Source organism: Pteropus alecto, unplaced genomic scaffold, assembly GCF_000325575.1.
Source record: "Pteropus alecto unplaced genomic scaffold, ASM32557v1 scaffold12, whole genome shotgun sequence".
NCBI classification, from domain to species: domain Eukaryota; kingdom Metazoa; phylum Chordata; class Mammalia; order Chiroptera; family Pteropodidae; genus Pteropus; species Pteropus alecto.
In genome coordinates, this window is record NW_006432669.1 from 2,595,343 (window position 1) to 2,621,575 (window position 26,233).

Here is a 26,233-nt window from a genome sequence, read left to right on the forward strand (position 1 = left end):
CATTAAAATATCAATTCTTCTCAAAACTATACATTCAGTTCAATACGCACCTAATCCCACTAAAGCTTTTCATAGAACCTCAGCAGTTGATTCTAAAATATATGCATTAGCAAAAGGCCAAGATAAGCAAAGACAATTTTCAAGACGACTAGGTTAGGGATATTTGATATATAGATATCAAAATCTATAAACTTATTAAAAGATCATGTTTTTGGCACAGTGATGGACAATCAAACCAATAGAACAGAAAACCAAGACCAGAAACAGATCCTCACATATGTAGATACTTCAATGAGGAAAGGAAAATGTATTCAAATAGTGCTGCCACAACCAGTTTTTAATATAGAAAAATAAAATTAGATTGGACTCAATACTCAATGAATTAAAGACTTAAATGTGAATATTAAATTGTTTAAAGTTTTAAAAAAGTGTAAGAGGTTATCTTTATGACATTGGAGCATAGAAGGATTTCTTAAAGAACATAAGACAAACTATTAAAGACAGATAAATCTGATCTGACAACATCAAAACGTAAAACTTTTCTTGGTCAAATTATATCTCAAAAAGGAAGAAAGCAGACCACGGTCTGGGAGAACATATTTTCAAAACATAGCTGATGAAATTCAGCTCGTATTCAGAATGCATTAAGAAAATCTCCAAATCAATAAGGAAAAGACAAACACCCAATAGAAAAATAGAAATTATGAACTGGCATTTAGCAGAAAAGGAAAAACCAATGGCCAGTGTTAAATGTTAAGATTTCTATTTCCAGTAATAGTGGATTAGATAATTCAGACAGATCCTCACTAAAGATAATTTTAAAAGCTGGAAAAATATAAATGTACCTCCTTGAAGGTACTAATAAAGAGTTAACAAGATAGTGAAAGACTACTTGGCCAATGAGTATCTAGGAGAGAATGGAAGCCCAGCTTAGGTCCACCAATCCCCAGAAAACAGATGCTTAAAGTATGAATGATTACTGTTTTAAACCTGTGACCTGGAGTGCTCTATTTCACAGAAATTAAGTGACTGATTTAAAAATAAACACATGGAAATAAGTCATGGTATTGCTAGGAGGAGAGAGGGAGATGTGAACTAGGAGTACAAAGGAGCTTTAATTGTATCAGTAATATTTCCTAATAAAATGGTGTCATTACACAGATAGTTATTGGTAACTTCTTTTTAACTCTTAAATATAAAGTTAAGGACATAGTACCATGAATCTCTTTCTTGGAAGTATGTTCTTTTGTACTTAACTTTTCATGTATTTTCTTAAAATATCTTTGTTTGTACTAAAGAATTATGGTGATTTAGTAATGTACAATTATTTTTAAGTTAACTATTTCTCTTTTGTTCTCTTGACTTGGTTAGAATTCTTTTCTGATATATTGACATCCTATTCCTATGTATACCACTTTTTTCCTAAGGAGTTATGCTTTGTATGTTCAGTGACCTCCATTTGTGATAACGTGAGAAGGTGTGGACAGTAACGAGAGGGATGACTGTGTTGGGTGAGGATATCCTATTTGCCTTTGGAAAGTATGAGAAAGTGTCAATGACAATATCTTTTGTGATGTTTTCCTATGAAATGTATTGAAATACTAAAGTAAAGAACCGTATTAAGTAAGATTGGATCATGATATACTGACTTCACTAGTCTTAGATACTAGTGAATTCCTGAGGCATATTATGAATGAAATGACAAGCCAATTTTTCAAGTACCCACCCTGGTACAGTGACATGAAAAATCAACAGAAGTGTAGGTAAAGGGCTAAGAGGATTTGGCTCTGAAAAAAATATGAATAGGCAGAGGGTTCTGCATTCAGTAAGGGAGAAAAGTGAAGGTGGAACTAACTGCAAAGTGAAGCCAGCAAGATGGGCTGAGTTACTAAAAATCACAGCCCTTAGGGGAAGTGAGCTGTCCTCCTACAGGCCTGCCTGCTGAATTCACACTTTAGGTCTCTAGAAGTTGCCGTAAGGACCTAAACTGAGAACACTCTTGAAAATTAAACCGTAGCAGCCAGGCTGAAGAGGGAAGTCAAAACTCGAAGAATAAATTTTATATTCTTTTATATCCTGAATTTGACCCAAGGCAGCCTAGGTCACAGAACTAAGCAATAGGCATGGGACAGTAAGAATTCCCAAGAGACAGTCCTTTCAGGCCAAAGAACTAGAAAAGGGAGCCCCAGCAAGCCACTGTGTTAAAGTCTCCATTTTTTCCTGTTTTCTCTCTTTCTCTCCGCCCTGCCCAGAGGCCAAACACCTAAAACACTAAGAGAAAAACCAGAAAAATGAATACAGAGCAATCAGGAAATGGGCCTCTTCTGGTCCTGTTTTTCTCTTTTCCCAGTTGTGAAGAAATGTATTGCAGGATGGGATTTGAGGGGCTAAAATAAAAACGTATTTGTGGCTAGAGGAAGCAGGAAAAAGGGTGTTGTTTATAGTATTCCTTTATTAGACTTGTAATGTCTGTAAGACTTTTGAATGTGTATCCCAAATTATCTTACACTCTGTTCTGTTCTGTGCTTTGTTTTGGATTCTTCCATTGACCTGTCTCTGAGTTCACTAATCCTGTTCTGTGCTATGTCAAACTTCTTAGTAAACCTATCTTAACGGTTGTTAATTTCAGCTTTTTTTTCCCAGCCTAGAATGTACATATTTTTTTATAGATTGAAATTTTCTGTTCAAACACCCTATCTTTTCATCCATTTTGTCTATTTCTATTTCCTTTAACACATTAATCAGTTATTTTAAAGTTCCTGCCTACCTTGATCATCCATGGATATGTCTTTATTATTTGTTTTTGCTTCTGATTATCAGTCACTCTTTCTTGCCTACTTACATATCTTCTACTACTACTACTAGCATTATTATATGATGAAGATTGTGTGTTCTAGATGATAACTTCCACCTTTCTTTTGTTAGGCAGATAAGACACTGATTACCTCAATGTAATCAGAGATTAAGCTGGGTTGGGATTGGGTTGCATTTTAAAATTTAAATAAGACTCAGGACACCTCTGCTTAGAGCCTTTTAATCTAGAGGTTTTAATTGAGCCTGGCAGATCCCTGTTTCCTTAGAGGGTTCCATTCTTTACTTTGGAAGATTTGCGCTCCATGAAGCCTCAAATCTGACAAATATTTTTCGTGGTATGAGGAGGGGAATGTAACTGGATTATTTTCCATATATGGCAGATTGCTGGCCCTGCTCCTCCTTTTATTCACTACTCTTACCATGTAACTGCAGTTTCTGCAACTAAGAAAGCTGAGTGAATACCCTCTTCCACCCTTAACTTCTGGGCCTTGCTATGGGACTTGTGGATGTTAGACATGTGATACAGGCAAGGCTTACCTCTTATACCTCTACCATCACCATAAAAAGAACATAACCTGACCAGCCTGCTACTACAAGTAGAATGAGAGACACATGGTAGAGTCATCTGAATGACCTGTAGACCTATAACTTGAAGTAGAACCAACTAGTGGAGCCCAGTCTAGATCAGCTGGCTCTCAGGTGTATGAGCAAGCCCGAGATGGCCCAGCCAAACTGCAGAAGTATGAGTACCTTGTAAAGATTAAATGAGAAATATGTTTAAAATACTTAGCACAGTGACTAGCACAAATAGAACCTATGATAAATTTAAAATGTAAAGAATTAAAACTTTTTACAAATGTATGCATAAAAAATACAGTAGTTCTCAAACATGATTATGCAACAGAATCACTGTTGAGCTTGTTAAAAATAGGTTACTCACCCCCCAATATACCCTGCCACTTTGTTTCGGTAGAGATTGACACAAGTGCATTTTTTTTTCCCTAAGTACCTTTGAAAAGTAGTTCAAAAACTTAAAGATATCTTGATCGGAACAAAATTTATAAAGATTCATAATCAGTTGTATATATAATTCCTTATGTGACAGCCTGTTGAAATGTGAAAAGGTTGAAGGATAATTAAAACCTGAAACTGGACAAAGGAAGTCTATACCTTAGGCCTACTTTCTGGAACCCCTAACTGCATTCTGTTAATCATAAAACTTGTAACAATGAGCTCATACGCTAACTGCCAATTTTAGCCTGTGTAACCCTGCTTGCTTGCATGGCATGAAAAATAATCAATTATATATAAGCTGAAAATTACTGTTTGGCCATCGCCCATGAGAATACTGCCTATTGCCCATGGGAACATAGGCAATCACCCATGGGAACATAACATTCTAACAACAAGCTTTCTGCTTCTGTACTCCCCGCTTGCACACCTGACCAGTGGGTTGACAGGTAGTGAATAGGAGAGAAATAGACCTTTGTGTTTAAGATAGAATGAAGAATGGGATTTAGGGCTTAAAAACCATGTATCTTGGCATTTCGGGGCTGCTCCTTTGTACAGGACAGCCGCCGGCTAATAAACAGCCTTTGAGAGCATACTTGGTTTGGTCTATTCTATACAGGCCACAACACTTAAATAAGTAAAGTTCAGTAATAGAAAATAATCCAGATGACTACTTTTTGAAAATATCATCATCTGAAAAACAAAGATTTAAAGCAATACTTTCTGGGGACTCTGAGACTGAAGTTATACCACTGTTTCTTAATCTTTTAAATATTACGTATTCTCACTCAGGCGTAAAATAAACATATTTATTAAGCCCTTATTACATGCCAGTGTCTATCATGCTTGCTGAAGATAGTCATGGAGTTTACAACTAACGGAAAAACATAAACTAATTATGAAGTATAATTTTAAGTAGTAATAAGCACAATTATTTTCCTCAAACTACTCCCTATTTTATAACTCTTCAGACATGTTTCTACTCCAGGCGTAAGCCCTCAAATCACAACATTCCTAGAGGGACTCATTGCTGATCTAGGGACTCATTCATTTTTTTCCCCTACCTCTTTTCGGCCTTCTTCAGCTTTCCTTCCTCCAACACTTTCAAACAAGTAACACTTAAAATGCAGAGGGACACCAGAGACCATCGCTTCCACACTCTGCACCGGGATCCCCACCTCCCGTTGTGGTCCACGCCTCCTACAGGCAGGTAAGTTTTCGCCTGCTCCGCTATGGACTCACCGGAAGTTCTTCCCCCGGAAGCCCAGAGCGCCTGCGGCCTGCCAGTTTCATTCCGGGAGCTTCCCAGCCGGGAGAAAGGTCCTGCAGTGCATTCTGGGAAAGTCTCTAGGCCGTCGGCTTTGTTTCCGGAGGAGGAGTTGCGTTTGGTTTCCGGAGAGCCCGCAGAGGCACCGCAGTTCCCTGGTTTCTGGCTACTCGCAGAGGCGCCTCTGCTTCCTATCTTGGTTTTTGGGTCGTGCGGGCCTCCTCCCGGCGCTCGCCCTCGCCGCCAGCATGTCTGGGGTGCGCGCTGTGCGGATCAGCATCGAGTCAGCCTGCGAGAAGCAGGTCCAGGAGGTGGGCCTGGATGGCACTGAGACGTACCTGCAGCCGCTGTCCATGTCGCAGAACCTGGCGCGACTGGCCCAGCGGATCGACTTCAGCCAGGGTTCGGGCTCTGAGGAGGAGGAGGCGGCGGGGGCTGAGGGTGATGCGCAGGACTGGGCGGGCGCCGGGTCCAGCGCGGACCAGGACGACGAGGAAGGTAAGGCCCGTATCTGCTTCTCGTATCCGCCCATGTAATGTCACTCTGCCTCTTCTGAGCGAAGTGAGATGCTGTGCGTCTTTTTGAAAGCAACACCCGCAAGGAACATTGTGCCGGTGAGGTTTTTTTTGTTTGTTTGTTTTTTTAATAGCTGGACAATTTAGGGCACTCCTTAACTCTTAATGCTTCTTGTCTTTCTGCAGGTTTCCTTAAGTTGTAGTGTTTGAGACACTGTCACTAGGGCAGTGTTTAAATACGTTTTTAATAGAGGTTTTGTAATATGGCACACTCTGAGAGCCCTGTAGTTCGTATCGCGGCTCTGCCACTTTTTAACTTTGGGAGCTTGACTGAGTGTTTCCCTGTGCAATGTGGATGTTGATAGTAACACCTACTGAAAAGAAGTCTCTATTGACTGGAGTATGAGATAAGGTTTAAGAGGTAGGCAGGGGTCAAATCGTGTAGAGCCAGGAGGCCAGGATAAGCATTTGGCTTTTATTGGGACAACTGAAAGTTTTCGAAGCATTTTAAGTAGACAGATGATTTTTTAAAAAAGGATTATTCAGGGTGCTATGTTGAAAATGGAAAATAAAATTGGAAGGAGGGAAGCTAATTAGAGAATTGTAGAAAAAGTATGAGTGGTTTTTGGATTCTCATTTTTGTCAAGGATAAAAAATATTCACAATTCTTGATTTAGATATGTGCAGCAGATCCTGCGTAAATGGGAATTTAAGGATGGCATTTCAAGCCAGTGGTCTTAGGTCAATTGACAGTCCGTTTAGGAATCAAAGGTAAATACCACCTTATACTTCACACAAAAATTATTTCCCCAAGGATTGAAATGCAAAGTAAGAGAACAAAATAAAATATTGGAAGGAAATTATAGTCATATGACTTTGGGAGTAGGAGAGACTTTCTTAATCAGGATAGGAAATGCAAGTTATAAAGGAAAAGATAATTACATAAAGTTTTAAAATATTAATAGAAAAAGATAAGTGACAGGCTGGGGAAAGTATTTGCCACATATATAATACACAAGTGGTTGATATCCCTGATATTCAGAGCCCCTTCAAACTGCAAAGAGACAACTCATTGGAAAAATAGGCCAAAGATAATAAGCAGTCAGCTCACAGAAAAAAGACTTAAGAGCTCATTAGTAGGGAGAAACAAACTAAAACATTAAGATACTATTTTCAATGCATAAGATTAGCAGAAATTTAAAAGAGTGTTAATATCCAGGGTTGGGAATGTGAATTGATAGAGCCTTTTTGAAGACACTTTGGCAGTTCAAAATGTGTCAAATTTTTAAATGTGCATCTCTTTTGAACCACTGATGTCAACTCAAATTTAACCTACAGAATATGTACATGTACATAAATGTTCGTACAAGTTGTTTACCACTACTAGCATTGTTGAAACCCACCTATATGTCCAATAAATAGGAATGGTTAAAGTTATTCTATATCTGTGCTCCAGAATATACTGTGTTAAAAGAATGAAGTAGATCTATATGGGCTGACATGGAAGTATCTCTAAAACGTATTAAGTTGGGGTAGGGAGGAAGCAAGTAATAGAAAGATGAGAGTGTATGTATGTAAATGCATAGAAAAACATTTGGACAGGTACACTCCAACCGTTAATATTACCTGATTACCTTTCAGGAGGGAAGAAAATTAAGGGTGGGGAGTAGAGGAAAACTTTCACTTTTTACTCTGTAACTCTAGTATTTGAACTCTATACAGTAAGCACGTGTTCATGAAATTTAATTTTAAGAAGAGATTTAAAAAAATGATTAAGAAGTTGGAAGAATGTCAACAACAAAAGACCAAACAATCCAATTAAAAAATGCACAGAAGACCTGAACAAATACTTCTCCAAAGAGGAAATACAGATGGCTAACAGACATATGAAAAGATGCTCAAGGTCGCTAATCATCAGAGAAATACAAATTTAAACCACAGTGAGATAGCACCTCACACCTGTCAGAATGCTATCATCAGTAAATTAAAGAACAGCAAGTGTTGGTGAGAATGTAGAAAAAAGGGAACCCTCATGCACTGGTGGTGGCATTGCAAATTGGTACAGCCGCTATGGAAAACAGTATGAGGTTTCTCAAAAAATTAAAAATGGACATACCTTTTGACCCAGCAATGGCACTCTGGGTATTTATCCAAAAAAACCAAAACAATAATTCATAAAGATCTATGCACCCCAGTATTCATGGCAGCACAATTTACAATAGCCAAGATATGGAAGCAACCTAAATGCCCATCAACAGACCATTGGATAAAGAAATTGTGGTTCATATATACAATGGAATATTACTCAGCCATTAAAAAAAATGAAATCCTACCATTTGCAATGACATGGATGGACCTAGAGGTTATTATGCTGAGTGAAATAAGTCAGAGAAAGATAAATACCATATGATTTCACTTATATGCAGTATCTAAGGAATAAAAAGAACAAATTAATCAAACAGACTCACAAATATAGTGGACAGTTTGGTGACAGAGGGGAAGGGGTTGGGGGGCTGGGAGAATGGGGTGAAGGATTAAAGAAGTACAAATTTGTAGTTGATAGTTGGTCACGAGGATGGGGAGCACAGCAGAGGGAGTAATTACCATTAATATGGCTAAGTAGAGGGCCAGGGGAGGGAGCAATTGGGATCGTTTTATGAACAATATAGATGTCTAACCAATGTACTGTATACTTAAACTAATTTAAATTTATTAAAAAAATTTGGAAGATATTAATAGTGTTTAATGTCCGAATGCTGCCATTATAGGTCATTTTTATTTTTGTACTTTTCTGTATTATGGAAATTCTCTATAATTACTTATCCATGTTTTAAAAGCTGGAGGAAAAAGGTTATTAAAAAAGCCTGCATAACTTTAAAAAGATTTGAATGCCTACCTATCATGTTGTAATGTAATTCCCTATGGAAATTAGATATCATATTTGTTTTGCCATTGTAGGAATGCTTACTTCCATGGTAGCAAAAATTCAAGAAAGGGTGGAAGGAATAGGTTAAAAGAGGGAACAATTTGAAATAAAATTCATTATTTCTTCTTTTAGTACTTTTAAATCTCTAAATAAGCTTTCTCTCTTCTATTCAATGTAAATAATACCTGTGTATTTCTTTTTTTTCTTTCTCTGTTTAGGGTTGGTAAAATTTCAACCTTCTCTTTGGCCTTGGGATTCAGTGAGGAACAATTTGAGAAGTGCCCTGACAGAGATGTGTGTTCTCTATGATGTTCTCAGTATTGTTAGGGATAAAAAATTTATGACTCTTGATCCCGTCTCCCAGGATGCACTTCCTCCAAAACAGGTATTTGTGGGCTTTAATTGAATAATAGTATCATTTTATTAAGTTCTAGGATCATTTTTTAGGCTTTGTGCCTATTCCTTTTTCATGGAAAATTAAGTGAAGATTTAAAGACTATCTGGTTCAAAACAAAAGGATAAAACTACATATTCTTTATCTATTATTTTATTAATATACCCGTGACCCTCAGAAGAGTTAAGTCTCATTAATAATGTAACACTTTAAAGTTTCTCAAATCTTAACAAATTCTTACAGCCTGGATCCTTAGTCTGTAATATATTACACAAAAATGTGATGGTAAAATGACTTTGGAATCAGACAGACCTGGTCTCAATCATTCTCTGCCGTCACTAGCCTTGTAACCTTGAACAAGTCCTTTTCTTAGTCTCAGTTTTCCCTTCTAACCCTCTAGCCCCCTTTTAAGGCCCCTTTTAGAAAAATTAGAAAGGCCAAATTATGAAGGACATTGAAAGCAAGGTAGAAATACTGAGATTCGATGAAGAGTATATTCAATTTTTGAGCATTAAAAAGTGGAAGAGAGGCAGCGCAGTTGAATTGGTGAATGAAGAGTCTGAAATCAGGGAAGCTACTTAGGTCCTTAAGGAAAACAAGCATCAGGACCATGACCAAGTTAGTGGCATGGAGAGGAAGTGACGGTCATAAGGACCCATTTGTAAATAAAATTAATTGGATATAATTACATGGTAATAGTTTCAGAATCTAAAAACATTGTGTGTGAAGACTTCTTAGAAATCATTAAATCTGCTTCCTTCATTTTACAGAGAGAAAACTAAGGCCCAAAGAGCTCTGTGATATTTTCGGATTACAGTAAAGCCAGTGGATAGAGAGCCAAGCCTAGACCTCCAGCATCTCACTCATAGCCCATTGCCTTTTCTACCATTCTGTGCTTTTCCCAGAAGGGAGTCTCTAGGGGTTTCTTGAGCTGAGAACTTAGAATTAGGTTCCTTAATATGAACAAAATATTTTTGTGACATTTTTATGAAACTTAATGATTTTGACTCTAATACAGCCAGAAAACTTTCTTTTTGGAAGTATGGTTAATACGATGCACAAATTGGTGGTGATTATGGATATTTATGTATGTATATGACACAAGTTTTAACTTCTCATCAGTTTTCCAAACATTTGCATTCAGTTGAGTACATTTAACGTCGGTGCTGCATGGTTTTGGTGTTACTTCCAAAGGCAGTGTAGTAGCTTGCCATAATACAGGATAACTTTCCAGCTATAATCAATGCAGTCATTTATTTATTCATTAAATCAAATATTATGTTCCAGGCATTGTTCTAGGGTCTGGATATAGTGGTTCCTGCCATCATGTAGGTTACATTCCAGCAGAGATTATAGACTTTAATCAAAAGTATAATGAGTGCCACAGAAGAGTTACACATGTGGGTGGGGAGTAGTAATACATAAAGAAGAGGGATGGCAGTACACAAATGAAATACCTAACCTAGGCTGGGCAGGGTTGATACAGTATTAAGTTCTGATTTATAGTCCACTGTGGTGTCTTAGGTTTAATGTAAGTCTTTATTTGAGTTGACCAAAGAAATAGGTTATTTTAAAAAAAAATTATTATATGCACTTTCCCCCTTCTTTTTGCTTTTCTTTAATTTCTAAATTTTCTCTTAAGTGTATTTTATTATTAAGAAAATATGTAATTTTTACATCACTTAATAATACAGAACTATACTTTGGATTGTTTTTGATAGAATCCTCAGACATTGCAGTTGATATCTAAAAAGAAGTCACTTGCTGGAGCAGCACAAATCCTATTGAAGGGGGCAGAAAGACTGACCAAATCAGTCACTGAAAATCAAGAAAATAAGCTACAAAGAGACTTCAACTCTGAGCTTTTGAGATTACGGCAACATTGGAAACTTAGAAAAGTTGGAGATAAAATTCTTGGAGATCTCAGCTACAGAAGTGCAGGTAGGTATGTAGGTTTTTGTTGAAAACTATACTTTTAAACAATAGTTTGTGCAAAAAAATATAGAGTTGATTGTAATGTTACGTATTCTCCTATAATATATTGTTCTTCAGTTACATTTTAAAGTTTTAATTTCTGTACACATATGCCTGAAAGAAGCTAAAATTACTCTTATCACAGTATTATATAAAGATACATAGTTAAGATTCACTCTGAAAATCTTATAGGTACAACTAACTGAAAGTTCAGAGATAAGGCTTATTATGTGCTAATAATAACCTTGAACCATAATTAACATTTTAGTCAGAAATCAAGAGGTAGGACTGGACTCTTCAATCAAGGGCTCACCTGTAACCCTCAAAAACTGGGCATAAAAAGAGAAAAGAAACATTTGTATTTTTCCTGTGTTCTTTTTTTCCTCCCTTTAGTCTGCTAAGCTGTTTTCACATCCTGGGTGAAGAGAGAGGATGGTGAAAACACTTTGCCTTCCCTTTTCCCACTGATCCAAGCCTGCAGCACTAACTTAAAGAATATACTTTGTTGAAGTATATCAAAGTTTGGTGATCTTGAATTCACATCTTTTGGTATAAATTCTTTGTTGTTGAGCTATATTTATCAAAGTAATCATGGTTATGTCTTTAAGCTGCTGAAGTATACTCAGAGGAACTCCCCAGTAAAAGTTTATAAGAGTCATAGCTCAGTAGGGTAAAGGCTTTGAATGCCAAGGGATAAAGCATGGAGCCCTGGCTGTGATAATTGAGATTACAGTATCAGAGTGATATTTTAAAAGAGTATATTTACCAGAGCAAGCCATCATTATACTAAAATTAAAGGAAAGTAGGTTGAGGTAGTTAAGTCAAATGTGTGCCTCAGCCTTGATGTGAATTGGAAAATTTTAAATTCTGAGGGCAAAGTCCCACTACAAAGAAGAATTCAAGATGACGGAGACTTTTTTACATTTTATTAGGTGGTCTGAAAAGCAGTACACAGTGGCTCTAGACATTATAAGCTCCAACAAATAATTATGTGCAAGTACCTAAGTTATTTGGAACATTCGCCTATGGTTGTAAAGGGATTCAGTTACATTCTGTTTTAAATTGCAAGAAGATCTTGAATATCTACCCCTGTTATAAAATAGCAGTTACATTTAACCACTCACTCCTCACATAATTCAGCAGCCAGAATAACTTCCCCAAACTTCTGCACTACACAAAAAGACACATAAAAATCTAGGAACTGGTTGAAAAAAGGGTGGTGTATGTACTATCCTTTGTTGTTCTCTTGCTGCATTCAGAACACTTCAGTTAAAATCTTACTACAGAGGCTGGCCTCCAGTACTATTTAATCTCCAAGGTTTAAATGAGGAAGTATTTCCTAGAAGTACGTTCATTTTATGGAAGCTCCATTGGAATAAAACAATTTAGATAGCCCACGGAATTCATGTGATAATGACACCATTAGACTAAGGAGTGTTATTATTTTAAGATTAGTAACTCTTCTGCTTCTTTTCATCCCTCTTTGCTCACTACCCCAATCCCCCCTGAAACACACGTGTTATGGAAACTTAATTTATAATTCAGTGATGTGGATGTGAAATATAGTTACTAATGTATGTTAAATGTACTAACTTTTTTATGCTCCTGTTTTTAACACCTCATTAGGATCTCTCTTTCCCCATCATGGTACGTTTGAAGTAATAAAGAATACAGATATTGATCTGGATAAGAAGATACCTGAAGATTACTGTCCTCTTGATGTTCAAATTCCTAGTGATTTAGAGGGGTCTGCATATATTAAGGTATTTGTTAGAGTATTTTTCAAATAATTTCTTATGTAGAGCTCAGAAGTTAATTTGCTAACATTTTTTTCATGTTTTTGTTGTCACATAGGTTTCAATTCAAAAACAGGCTCCAGACATAGGTGATCTTGGCACAGTTAACCTCTTCAAACGACCTTTGCCCAAATCCAAACCAGGTGTAGTTATGTTCCATCTTCTAAGTACTGGTTTTATATGAGCTTACATTTACAAATAAACTGAAGATAAATATTGATAGGAAAAATAGGTATTTTGGAGTAAGAACAATTGGAAATGGACTTTTTGTAATTTGTTAATTAATTATTAGTGATTAGCTGTGCAATCTTTTTTTAAAGATTGAACTAATGTACCAGTTTTCTCTGTGTAAAAGAAGTAGGATTTTTATGTTTTGGAAAGGATATGCTGTAATACAATGTTTTCTCAACTTTTTTAGTATGTATTCAGATCACCACTTAAGCTAGTTAATACATAATGTAACTAAATAATTAATATATACATGTCTCCTGTCTTTTAGGTTCCCCACATTGGCAGACAAAATTAGAAGCAGCACAAAATGTTCTCTTGTGTAAAGAAATTTTTGCACAGCTCTCTCGGGAAGCTGTTCAAATTAAATCACAGATCCCTCACATTGTGGTGAAAAACCAGATTATCTCTCAGCCCTTTCCAAGTAAGAGCAGCCAGCCCTTCTGAGATTTATAAATAGGACTTTGTGGTTTGGGGACCAGGACAAAGTGGGTAGCTATTTGAGTGCGTTGAAGGAATAGTAAGAGCAAAGAGGTAGAGGTAGTATGCTGTCCATAATGGCAGCTGGTAAAGTATGCAACACAAACTGCACTGCTAATTCTATTCTGTGCCCTAAGTAGTGTAACTCCTTAGGGCACAGAATTTTAAACAATATGTGTTAAAAATTTGCACTAGCAAGGCCGTTATTCAGCAACAGTTACTTTGAGGTATCTATGCTAACACCATTTGTAGAAAATTTTTCCGGGATCCTCCTTCTTGTCTAAATGAGATGTCAATTAGAAAATGCTTTAATTTATTAAGTACTCATAATATTCCTAAATTTGTAGAAATTGGGTTTTAATTATATTATTCAAAAGCAGATAGACTTCTCCTGGAGATGAGTTTGTAGTTAGCTGTGTACTTGTTTTTTACATAAATTCTGAGGAGTATCTTTTTAGATCTTGTCAAAGGAATAGGTTTTAGGAATGAAAAATGCCATCCTGGTTCTCATGGAGACAGTGAAGAGTATTTATCACCTAGTTAGTAAGACCAGACACCAACTCTGTGGTTTTTTTTTAAAAAAGTTTGATTGTTTGTTTGCTTGCTTGTTTAATTTAAAGGCAGGATGAAACTAATACATAGTTACGGTTCACATGTCTTTTGTCACAGCTCAAGGTTAGCAGCCATACTGTAGATCAACAATTTGAACTGTTAAAATATATGGTAGTTTATTATATTCCTGAATAGTCATTTTGCTATAAAAATGTTAATCATGAGGTTTCCTTCTCAAATTTAGAGTCTGTCTTTTGAGAATGGGCTGTGATTATACTTTATAAAGACAGTTTGTGCCTTTTCATACTGTTTATATTTGTCCTACTTATTTTTATAAATAGGCTTGCAGTTATCCATTTCTTTGTGTCATTCGTCAAATGATAAGAAATCCCAAAAATCTGCTACTGAGAAGCAAAGTCCAGAGGACCACCTTTATGTCCTTGAGCATAATTTGCATCTACTCATTAGAGAGGTAAGGAAATAAATATTTTTGTTTTGCATTGTGTAAGCGTATCTGGGGCAGTGAATATGTACCAGCCCCCCTCTGCTGAGTCCTCATTATTCACATTGCAGTGACATTCACTGTCTGTGATGTGAAAGATCCTTGCTGTATGCTCAGGAAATAGAGATCAGAATATAGTCCCTGTTCCCTAGCATAGACCACAAATTTTATTCAGAGGTATAAGAAATACATGCTAAAGGGTGCAGAGGGAAGTGATTCTGGTTGAGTTATCAGGGAAAATGTCTTGCTAGAGCCTGTGAACAGGATATGAGTTATTTCGGAACATAGTCTACTTACAGGTCATACATCTAGAACTGTGTTTCCAGTTTAGGCTAATTTCAAAAGAATGGTCCTGAGAAACTTTTAATAGGAGTATATATTCTGGCCTCCCCTGTCCCACCCCAGAATCTGGTTCAGTCTTTTGTGATGGTGCAAGGATCAGTATATTTTTTAAAGTTCCTCAGATGGTTCTGTTAGGCAGCCAGATTGGGAACCTCTAACTAAAGAATAGTGGAATAACTGTCTACTAATTGCATGTGTTCTGTTGGTGAGACTTACTGAAGAGTAGTGTTGGTTTTGTACTTTAAAACCTTTAAAATAAAAAATCACAATTTGAGAGGGACCCACTTTACAAACTCACATTGTGCATGGCCTATTAGATGCTAACATTTATCTCTGTACCAAGACTACCTTTATATGTAATTCAGATCCTTTGCTTTCATGTTTCCAAGATGTGAGCTAGGTTTCGACTGAGCACTATGTGGTGTTTAATATGTGGGTGGTGGTCATTTATAATGGCTGTTCTTGTTATAGTTCCATAAACAGACCTTGAGTTCCATCATGATGCCTCATCCAGCAAGTGCACCTTTCGGCCACAAGAGAATGAGACTTTCAGGTCCTCAAGCTTTTGATAAAAATGAAATTAATTCATTACAGTCCAGTGAAGGGCTTCTGGAAAAGATAATTAAACAAGCAAAGCATATTTTTCTTAGGAGTAGGTAAGGATGAACAAAGTTACTCTTCTTCTTTGAAACTGCAGTCCTTTTTCCTTTATTAGTTATCTCATATATGGTATTTTTGGCATGCTTTAACCTTTTTTTCCAGGGAAGGGAAGGTGGCTACAATGTAAGAGTTTATGGTCATAGATGGTTCTGTCACGTTTGAGGAAGACTCAGATCCATGGCCCATGTAACTTATTATTTCTAACATGGGACTAAAATTTTTAAAGACCACCATATTTTCTTCAGTAACCCATCCTTTGAGATGCTTGTTCTTGAACTGATTAAAATCTTTTTTTGAAGCTTTCTATATTTTTTGGTTGTTACATATATTAGGACTTTGGAAAGCACTTTCCCGTATTTTGACTTCTTTAATCCTTGTTCTTTGAGGTAGATAGTTCTAACCCATTTTTACTGATGAGGCTTAGAGACATTGTGCTCAAGGTTACACAGCTAAAAAGTTACAAAGTCAAGATTTATCCAGGTCTCTAACTCTGGAGCTCATTTTCTTCTTCTGTACACATTGTTTACAAACAAACTTGGCATAATTGGTCCTAAATGTATCTTTTTCAAATGGTGCTCTTCTGTTTTGATATTGGTATTTAGTGAAGAGGTCTGTTTTTACTTTCATAATTATGCCTTAACAGTGCTCAGAATTTTAGGCATGGGCACACTGCTCAACAGATATCTCATTTTTGACTTTCAGTTTTTTCTTGTTAGTGCAATCATGGTTTTATTAGCACATTAGTTTGTAGTCTTAGAATGGAAACTTAGGACCTTCCATTTTTAGTATAATAAATTAGGAAGACATGATAGAGAAGACAGCATGAAAAGAGTAAGAAATTCATGTAAAAGATACGTTTAAGCCAGGGCTTAACCACTTACTAAGTAACTTTGGGCAAGTTACTTAATATCTATGGCCCTCAATCTATTCCTCTGGGGGTATAGGAGTCTATTCTTCCTATCAAATTAAATAATGTATGCAGAAGTTCCTTACAAACAAAATATGGTAGGTTATTGTTATTTTTCATTTGTACATTTCAGTTATAAAAGCTATTAATTGTTAATCTTGCAAATTTCTGATTGACCATAAAGTTAAATATTCCCTGAAATAAATTGGGGCCATGGAAATAGTTATCTTTAGAACTTATAAATTATGCAATTATAAATTTTAGAGTAATAGTTATAGTCTTGAAAGCAGAAAGGCTTTAAAAGTGTTCCCTTTTTTCCCTAAGTATAGAAATACTCTTCCAATGTATCAGCCCCATCTGTATAATACCATACATAGCAAGATCTATTAACATGTTCATATATTTAGATATATGTATGTGTCAGAGCTTATGTATATTTTTTAAAAAACAAATCTGAGATCATAAAATTTCATACCCTGCCTGCAAAGATATTTTAATATATCCCATTTTGTGACTTTCCATGATTTCTTTTACCATTTCTCAGTTGCAAGATATTATTTACTTCCATCTTGTTGATACATGTAATGCTGTGAACACTGACGTATTTATCTGCTGTATGAATTTTTGGAGCACTATCAAGGAAACAAATCACAGAAAAGGAAGAGAAAGTTAAGAGTGGATTGAAAGAAACCATCACTAGAGCAGAAACAGTAAAAGAACAAACTCAAGCCTGTTTATGTAAAAGCCCCTTGTCCTTAATGGCTATTCTCATTTCCTGTTGATTCCTCCTGACTTTTCCTTTCCTTTCCAGTCAAGTGCTAGAATCAGATCGTTAGAAGAAACTGAAGACCTCCAGTAGTTTGGCTAACTTACATGATTTATGCTTTGATTCTAGGCAGTAGTTACTGATGAGTGTATAAGATACAATAGAAAGATTACTGGCTCTGGAGTTAGATCTCCAGGTTTTGTATGGTGGATCACAGCTCTGTAACCTTGAGCAAATTACTTAACATTGCTACACTGCTTTTTTCTCTTCTGAAGAATGGAACTTAAAATTACCTACTTTATAGGCTCGTTAGTAAGGTTAAATTATATAATTCATGAAAGCATTTATTACAGTGTTTGGTACATAATTAGCACTTGATGAATCTTAGTTCTCACTTATACTTATCATATTTATCTTTCTTGGAGTATAAGGTTTTAATTGTACAAAAAGTCTCTAGCTTCTCTTGAAAATAATTGTAATTCCATTGCAGTAATGGCTCTCAGGTATTGGTGCGTCCCAAGTCATTTGTTACCAGAGACCAAGTATTGTTACTTACAAATGATTTTTTAGAGCTGAGGTTACCCTGGAAGTAGTCTTCTCACTGTGTTCTGATAAGTTTTCCTGAATGGGAGAAAGCAAGTGGAGTTGAAAGAAAATTGGCTGTGTATGAGTGTCGTAACTTGAAGCTGAGAACCAGCACCTCAGAGCACTGTGAGAAAGGGTCTCATAACTACAGCTGACCTTGCTTTAAAATCTTTGCTTTTCAATTGGTGATATTTTCAAAAAAAGGTCATCTGGTTTTCAGATCTCTATAAAATTGATGTGATTTATAATGTTATTATCTTACACGACTTAAAAAATTCTATCATCTTTTCTTTAAAAGAACTGCTGCAACCATTGACAGCTTAGCAAGTCGCATTGAGGATCCTCAGATACAGGCTCATTGGTCAAATATTAATGATGTTTATGAATCTAGTGTGAAAGTTTTAATCACATCACAAGGTTATGAACAAATATGCAAGTAAGTGTCAAAAATAAGTTATTTAATATGTTAAGTTGCTTTTTATGTATTGATATTTGCTGAGTGATCATATCAAGATTTGGGTTTTTATTTGCTAGAGTGGCATAACATTCCAGTAAATTGTATCAACCATAGAGTGTTTGTAAGAATGAGAGGTAAGATGTCTAAAATAGTCTCTATTAGGTAAATGTCACATTTTTGAGCTATGGTAAAAACGAACTTCAACATTGAGCAGAAAGCTACCAAACCTCCTTAGACCTGAATAGACACAGTGAGCAAAGCACACCATGAAACAAATCTACCACCTTCAGGAGTAGGGGAGTATAATATATTTATAATGCTGTTTTTTAGCATGAAGTTTTTTAATTCACTATTTTTAAAAAATGAAACGTAGATGAGCATGATTTAAAAGATAAGCATCGAAGATAAGAGTACATAATGAAAGGGAAATCAGTCTTGAAACTTCTAGGAAAAGATAGTGCAGTGAAACTGGGTCATGGTTTTTTTCTACACCTGAAAATTGTCTACATAAAATGTAATTTTGATTAATTAAAGTTAATAATGAGTTAAATAATTGGGGTGGGGTGGGAGAGTAAGTGTTAAATATAGATGAAATGAGTTCGATGTGCATTTTTGGCTATTAATGCTGGGTGATGGAGCCATTGGTTTTCATTAAATTATATTATACTTTTATTTGTGTTTAAAATTTTCCATAATAAAATGTTGAGAGAGTGAACACAAGGAGAGGAAAAGAAAAAATTATTAGCATTGAATTGTTTAACTCTAGAAATAAGACCAAACAACTTGGGGTAATGGTTACACGACCCAGTGTAAACGTTCTAACCATCTGTAAAAAAGGGTTAGTGATAATGCAGCCTTGACAGAATCAGGAGAGTGGAGAGGAAGTAGAAGGAAGTAGTAGAATGCCCTTTTTCTCATCTTTTATAGCTGGGGCCATCTTATGCCATTTAAAATTGAAAGTAATTCTCTTTCTTAGAACTCCCCAGAAGCAAGTATTTAAAGCAGTGTCTTATACATCCTTTAGGAAAGTCTATGAATTTACAAGCATATACAATCTAACTATCCCTGCCTGTTTTACACAGTATTAAATGCTTTTTAAAAATGGAGCGGTAATTCACATAACATAAAATTCACCATATTAAAGAACACAATTCAGTGGCTTTTAGTATATTCCCCATATTCTGTATCTATCATCACTATCTAATTCCAGAACATTTCTATCACCCCAAAAAGAAACCCTATAGCTATTAGCAGTCATTCCCAATTAGTGTGCCTTTTTTTTTTTAACTCATTAGTATTATGTTGGATGAATAAGCATTCCTTATCAGCACATACAGATCGACTTCCATCTTTTTCACAGTTTTATTGTGTTCCATTGTATGTACCAAACTTTTAATTAGCCTTCTATTGATGAATACTTTAGTTTTATGCCAGCAAAATAACTTATACATGTGCATGTATATCTATAGGAAAAGTCTGCAAGTGTAATTGCTGCGTCAAAAGATGAGGGCGTTTACAATTTTGATTAATGTTACCAAATTGCTTTTCAAAGTGGTTGCTGCAAGTAGACTCCTACCAATAATAATAAGAATTCCTCTTCCCTCACACCCTTGTTTAAAAAAAGAATTTAAAGAATTTGGTTAGATTTACAAGTCTTTTTCTTTAAGCCTTCTGAATTTTGTGTTTTTCTTTGAAAGAAATAAACTTTAATTAATCAAAATTAAAGTTTTATGTAGACAATTGCCAAGATGTTTTATACCTAAATATTTACTGTAAAATAAAGTTAGAAAAAGAAGTACTGTCAAATGTGAAAAGATAATAATGCTATTTTTTCTGCATTTGTTCATCTCGCTTATTTGACCTGGGGAATCTAGTGTTTCTTATACATTTCATATGCTAAAAGTTTGTACATTGGCTTGGGAAAGTGTTGTGATCTTATTATTCATGTTATTCATTGGCTACTTTATGAGTATCTTTGATTCACCTTAGCCAAATTAATAGTGTGTTCATAATCTGACTTGTTTGCTGATAACTTCAGGAGAAGGTGAAGAGTTAACTAAACCTTTTGCCTTTCTGTATGAGAATGTGACCTTTAGTTAGTTCTCTAGCTCTAATCCCCTAGTGACTTGGTAAGAAAAGATGCTGTCTGTATTACTAGGCAACTTTGGTTATGGCAGAAATGATCCCAAATTAGTAAAATGGACCTGGACTGAGAGGAATTATAAATACCTGATGGGGATGCCTTTGAATTTTCATGGATGGGGTGACTTCTAAAACTGGGCAGTGCCTCTTGTGGGGACCCTGGAAATCATGCCTGTGGAGTTGTTACCAGAGCATGCAGCCCCTCATCCTGTGGGGAATGAGGTATCTCAGTCAGGGCAGGTCTCTCACATACCCAGGTGTAGAGCTCATCTCAGCAACCAGGTGTCCTGCTGCAAGGACTACCATAAAGGAAGAACAGCTGATGGTGGCTAGCTGGCAAGCTATGGTTCCTCTCTTACATCCTTCTGAGTGGACTGGTGCTCATTGTGACCTGTGGTAGTCTGGCATGAATCTGATGGTTTAGTTGAACCTAAGAAAATCCTCCACCCCATGGTGTTGGTGTAGGTTATCAAAATTGTCTGTTATTTTTCCTTTGATGTTAAGGTTTAATGTTTATGGCTTTGTATTAGGTAATTTGGAACATCTCTCATTTTTAGTATATGTGTCTATAAAGGTCCATTCAGTTGCAGTTGAATATTGGAGTTGAGCAGATCCGAGTTGTACACAGAGATGGAAGAGTAATTATGCTGTCTCATCAGGAGCAGGAGCTACAGGATTTCCTCCTGTCTCAGGTAATAGTTGCAGACTACAAGTCTGGAGCCCCTTCCTCTCATAAAAAGTTCAGTAAATTATAAAAAGAAAACCATTTTTCCCTGCCATCTTATTTAATTCCTAGTGCAATCTTACAACCTGTTGGTTAGTTGAAAGTGTTGGTAAACTGTCCTAGATTTGTTTCCACTTAGTTTGTGTTTAAGATAAAGAACCATTTGTGAGACTAGCAGACTTTTTATTTCTCATGTTTGCCAAGGTTTACAACCAGTCCAGGACCACATGATAGTGGAGAAGTATTAACCCAAGAAAACCAGAGAAAGGGAGATTAGGTACAAAACTATAGTTTTAGGTACAAAACTATTATTATCTGTAATAATAAATGGAATATTTTAATCTTAAGTACTATGAAAGAGTTCCTCATATTAAGGGGCAATGTGGAAAGTACTGAGTTCTAGTCCCAGCTCCACTACAAACTTACTTTGTGACACTGGACAAATTTCTGGACTTTTTTTCCTTAAACATATATTAACAACAGTATTTTTCCTACTTTCTTCATGGAGTTGTGATGATCCAGTGAGATAACTGACTTTTGGGAGAAAGGGTAGGTTTTGAGATGCTAATGAAAGATAGTATGTTTTTACAAAAAAATTAAATATTGACATTCTCCATTCTAGAAGCAACAATCTTTTACACTGACCCATTTCTTTGGTGCCAAGTAAATAAAATTTACCAGCAGAATAAATACCTTGACTGCACTCTCTTCCTTGCCCTTCTGCCGGCTCCCATTACTTGGATGGCTCCCATTATCTGAACCCAGCCTGTACCCAGAGGATATAGAAAGCTGTTAATGTAACCTGGGTCAGGCTCCCAGGGCAGAGTAGGGTGGAGGGCAGATTTGAAGGGGTAAATGGAAGATATTCAGCATGCCCCGCTACTTTGAATGTTGCACCACATTTAGTGAGCCAGGTGGAACTCTCCAGTTGACCAAGTTTAAGTCACGAGCCTGTGCTCAAGCTGCCAGTAGACAGGGAAAGCAAGTATCAGACTATTTTGGCTTCTGCAAGTGGAAGTTGGGGTCCTGCTCTCTCCCCGCAATAGTCACACAGAGGAGGATTCCTTATATGTAAGATAGAGTTCCTGCATTAGGCAGTAAAAACCCACCAAAAGTTTACTATCATAATGTCAGGTCGCTGCAAAATAAATATCTATGCTGATTGTCAGTAAAGTTTCCTTTTTCATTCGCAGATGTCACAGCATCAGGTGCATGCAGTTCAGCAGCTGGCGAAGGTTATGGGCTGGCAGGTACTGAGCTTCAGTAATCACGTGGGACTTGGGCCTATAGAGAGCATCGGCAATGCCTCCGCTATAACGGTGGCCTCCCCAAGTGGTGACTATGCTATTTCAGGTACCTTTGCTTCTTTGGCTTTAACATTAGTTTTAATAGTTACATATACTTAAGAGTAATTTATCTCTGCAATAAGCGAGTTCATGGAGTGGTTGTACTGCGCATTTATCTGATCGTAGCTGTTATTCAGGGCAAGAGATTACTTTCTTTCTAGTAGTTATAAAAAATGTTTTGCTTGGCAGTACATTTTCCTAGGAGAGCATCTGAACACTGCCATAAGCACTGTTACTCCTGCAGCTTGAAACCTTTAATGGACAAAAGCTTTTTAAAAAATGTACTGCTGCAAATATGGGAAGAATGGTACCTGATCCTAAAGATGGTTTTTAGAGTGATCTTTTCTAGTACCGGCTCTAAGTATTTGAAAGAGTGGGTAATTAGAAATTTTTCCACAGGATAATAGCTTGTGAATCTGCAAGCTTGGTATTGCTAGATCTTTACTGAAATGAATTTCAGAATACCGTTCTTCCCTGAGTAATAGTTAAAGCCTCATTAAAACCTGAAGTTCTTAATTCGGAAGTCTTTCGTGTACCCTCCCTGTCCTGATTCTGAACGTTTGAGTTTCATGTATGTTGGGTGTATATTAACTCATTGGATGATTGAATTATTAAATAAAGTTTTAGAAAAAACAAATTTTTGATTTTCTGAAAATACATGGGACATTTGACTTTCCTAAGCCAAAATTCATCTTTCCACACTTTTATAGTACAAGTAATTCATAAATATTTATACCCGCCTACTATAAATTAGTAAATTAGTTTCTAGCATATTGAAACTGAAAAGCACTTTTAAACAGAACTTTCAAGTTGGTAGACAGATAAGGCATTTTTTTTTTTTTTGTAATTTGGGAAAATGAAGTTACGGGGTCTGCTCTTGTTTTCGAGTTTGGAAAATAAGTGTATTGATGTTTTGGTTCTGCTCCACAGTTCGTAATGGCCCTGAAAGTGGCAGCAAGATTATGGTTCAGTTTCCTCGTAACCAGTGTAAAGACCTTCCAAAAAGTGATGTTTTACAAGATAGCAAATGGAATCATCTTCGTGGACCATTCAAGGAAGTTCAGTGGAGTAAAATGGAAGGTCGAAACTTTGTTTATAAAATGGAGCTGCTTATGTCTGCACTTAGCCCTTGTTTACTATAATTTTTTTCTAGAACAGTATCCGGATTTTTTTCCAGAAACTTTGACTTGAGGTGTTTGCAGATCAACTATAAGCAAAAGGAGAAATCTTCCAAAGGAGTATTGTTTTTTTAAAAACATTAATTAGCAAACACCTAGCATTTTGGAACCTTCACTTTATAAGTGACAGGTGCTTTGAAATGCAGAAATTTATGTACAGTTATAGGGCATACAGTATGGGGAAATGTAAAATAATACCTTTTTTATGCAGTTAACTTAAAATGTTACTAACTTTTGGGTTTGAATTTGCTTTTTAAAAGTCCTTTGATGTGGGCATCAAGCAAAATATATGGTTACCAATTCCAGATACTTTCTGAACTCTTAACAATGAATTGTGTCTATAATCGACTTGTCTCAGTCCACAATTTGTTGAAAAAGATTGCTTAAGAATATTCAAACTCTTCTGACCCAGCTTTCATACGGGAATTCACTCACACTGAGAGAGCAGACCCTTACCCTGAAGTGTAACAAAGGACATGCCAACCAAAGGAGCCCTCCCTCCCTTCCTTATCAAAATATGAGCATGTGCTCTTGTCTTCTAAATAAATAAAATACCTCTTCCTCCCACTGTCTTCTTTATGCCTGCCTGGGTCTAACCTAAACAGGTACTTTGAGAACTTCCTCAGAAAGCTCCAGCTGAAGATGAAAAAGGCGGCAGATTGTATCTTCGGGGCTTCCTCAGGGCCCTTTTTGGTCTGTTCTCCCACTTGAATGACCTCACTCCCCTATGATACTTAGTGCATGCTCTTGCCTCGCCCTACCTTTGAGATTCTCCAGCCTCCACCCAGAGGCCCGGACATGCTTCTTGCCATTAAAGTCTTGTCCTGTCTCATTCTGTCAGCTCTCTGCTTTTTAAAAGAGAAAATAGTAATGGATTAGTAGATTGCATTTTATAAATGACATGTTTGCATTTCTTAAAAGTAGTGCCCCAAACCTAAAATGGCAGAGGGACTTCCCTTAAGAAGAGATTTAGACTTATGGGCCTTTTGGTGCCACTATAAATAATATATAGGTGGTAGTTGCCTTATGAGTAAAGCTTTCGATTTTTAAATGATACCCTTTTGATAATTTATAACATCACTTAAGAAACTTAAAAGTCCTTTGTATTTCTCTACCTTTTTTTCTTTAAAAAGTAAAATAGAGCTTGTAAGCCATAAAATACCATGACAGCTTTGTGTTTTTGTTTACCTCCTCTGATCAAGGTGCTGCATCATTCTACTCGTGGAAATTGAAAGAATTGGTATGAATGTGCTATTATTTTAAAAGTTTTTAGTGCTTCAAAAGTTATGGTGACCCACAAAAGTTGCCTTAGCTAATTTTACTAGGCTCATCTGTACAGTTCTGCTCACATGTGGAAATTAAAGCAAATATGGGGGAAAATGGCAACTTAGTTGCTGTGCAGCAACTCTTGTGCCTTTTGTTTACATTTTTCAGCTTAATGTTTCAACCCAAAAAAACCAGAATGTGCTTTGAAACCTGGGAGACAGTTTGGAGGAACCAATTAGTCCCTCACCAAGTATTAAACAGGTTGGCAAAAGAGCTGTATGGGAATGTTGGCTCTGCTACTGTGTAGCTGTGTCAGCTTGGCAAGATACCCTCTCTGTACCTGTTTTCTTATGTATAAAATGGGAACAGGGATGCTTCTGAAACCCTCAGGGGTGGTTCAAAGGTTTCAGCATGGTTGGTAATGGATATTAAGTTTTAAAGTGCTCTACAACTAAAGCATTAAGCAACTGTTACCTGAAAGTCAACTAGAAGTTGGAAAAACAGTTAAGACACCAGCTTTATTTTTATTTATCATTAGAAGAAAGTATTTCAGAATGTCCTGGGTTGTTTAGATTTATAGATGGTAAAGACAGTGTATTTGTGAGTATGAAGATTCTGATTTTTTCCAGGTCATTTTTAAAGCCATGATCTGTGGTGGACTTCTTTCCATACTCTCTGCCTTTAATTTGTTCACTTCCACTTCCCTACTCCTGGTCTTCGTTGATGCCTTACATACTTGGGACTAAAGTCTCTTTGAATCTCACTTTAGGATGGAAACTATTTCCCATCCTACTTACTGATATAATAGGCAGTTCACAACGGAGCAACCCTACCTATCTCTTTGACACAGCACCAAATGCAAGTGCTACTCCAAAGCCAGTCACCCGAGCCTAGACTTGGTTCTACAGTTTGCTGTTTCCTATCTGCTAGTCTACTGCTAGAATGTATCCTATACACATATTTCACAAAGCACAGATTCACAAAGATCAGTAAGGATTACAGAGGAGGTCTGTAAAAGTGAAAAGTTTAGTTTAATCTAAATGCTCTTCAATAAGAAAATGAATAAATTAGAGGAGCTCTAGATGCAGGTGCTCATGTTTACTTCTCTAAAAGTTGAGCTCAAATGGCTGAGGAGTTTGTCTACTCCTGATATTCTGGCTCCCCTTGCTTAGGAACCAGAAAAACTTCCACATTACAGCGTATTCGTTTCCCCATTTACTGATCATGAAACGTTTGTTGTAGAGCAGACTACTACTTGAAACTTGATAGACAAGGGAGAAGTGTAAGATATAAAAGTAACATACAGTCTTATAAAATCCTGATAATTTTGTGAGTTTACCAAGGAAATGAGGCCAGTGGCAGAATCTCCTTTCACCCAAATCATGGCTTCTCTTAACTTCG

At 36.4% G+C, this 26,233-nt stretch overlaps 1 protein-coding gene across 1 annotated transcript; it reads left to right on the forward strand.

Moving 5' to 3' along the window:
• The first annotated feature begins 5,070 nt into the window (after positions 1-5,070).
• On the forward strand, positions 5,071-24,727 carry MED17 (mediator complex subunit 17). Its single transcript, XM_006907476.3, has 12 exons — positions 5,071-5,590; positions 8,752-8,918; positions 10,649-10,868; positions 12,528-12,664; positions 12,756-12,840; positions 13,197-13,349; positions 14,299-14,429; positions 15,273-15,457; positions 18,018-18,155; positions 20,893-21,010; positions 22,236-22,395; positions 23,319-24,727. Exons 1-12 carry the CDS (start codon positions 5,341-5,343, stop codon positions 23,528-23,530), a joined length of 1,956 nt encoding a protein of 651 aa, XP_006907538.1. The 5' UTR covers positions 5,071-5,340; the 3' UTR covers positions 23,531-24,727.
• The last annotated feature ends 1,506 nt before the right edge of the window (positions 24,728-26,233 follow it).

Bases quoted from the DNA above. Each gene is read 5' to 3' on its own strand.
- MED17 (XM_006907476.3), top strand. From the start codon at position 5,341: ATGTCTGGGGTGCGCGCTGTGCGGATCAGCATCGAGTCAGCCTGCGAG. The intron at 12,665-12,755 runs GTATTTGTTAGA...GTTGTCACATAG, and splicing joins AGGGGTCTGCATATATTAAG to GTTTCAATTCAAAAACAGGC. The intron at 18,156-20,892 runs GTAAGTGTCAAA...GTGTCTATAAAG, and splicing joins GGTTATGAACAAATATGCAA to GTCCATTCAGTTGCAGTTGA.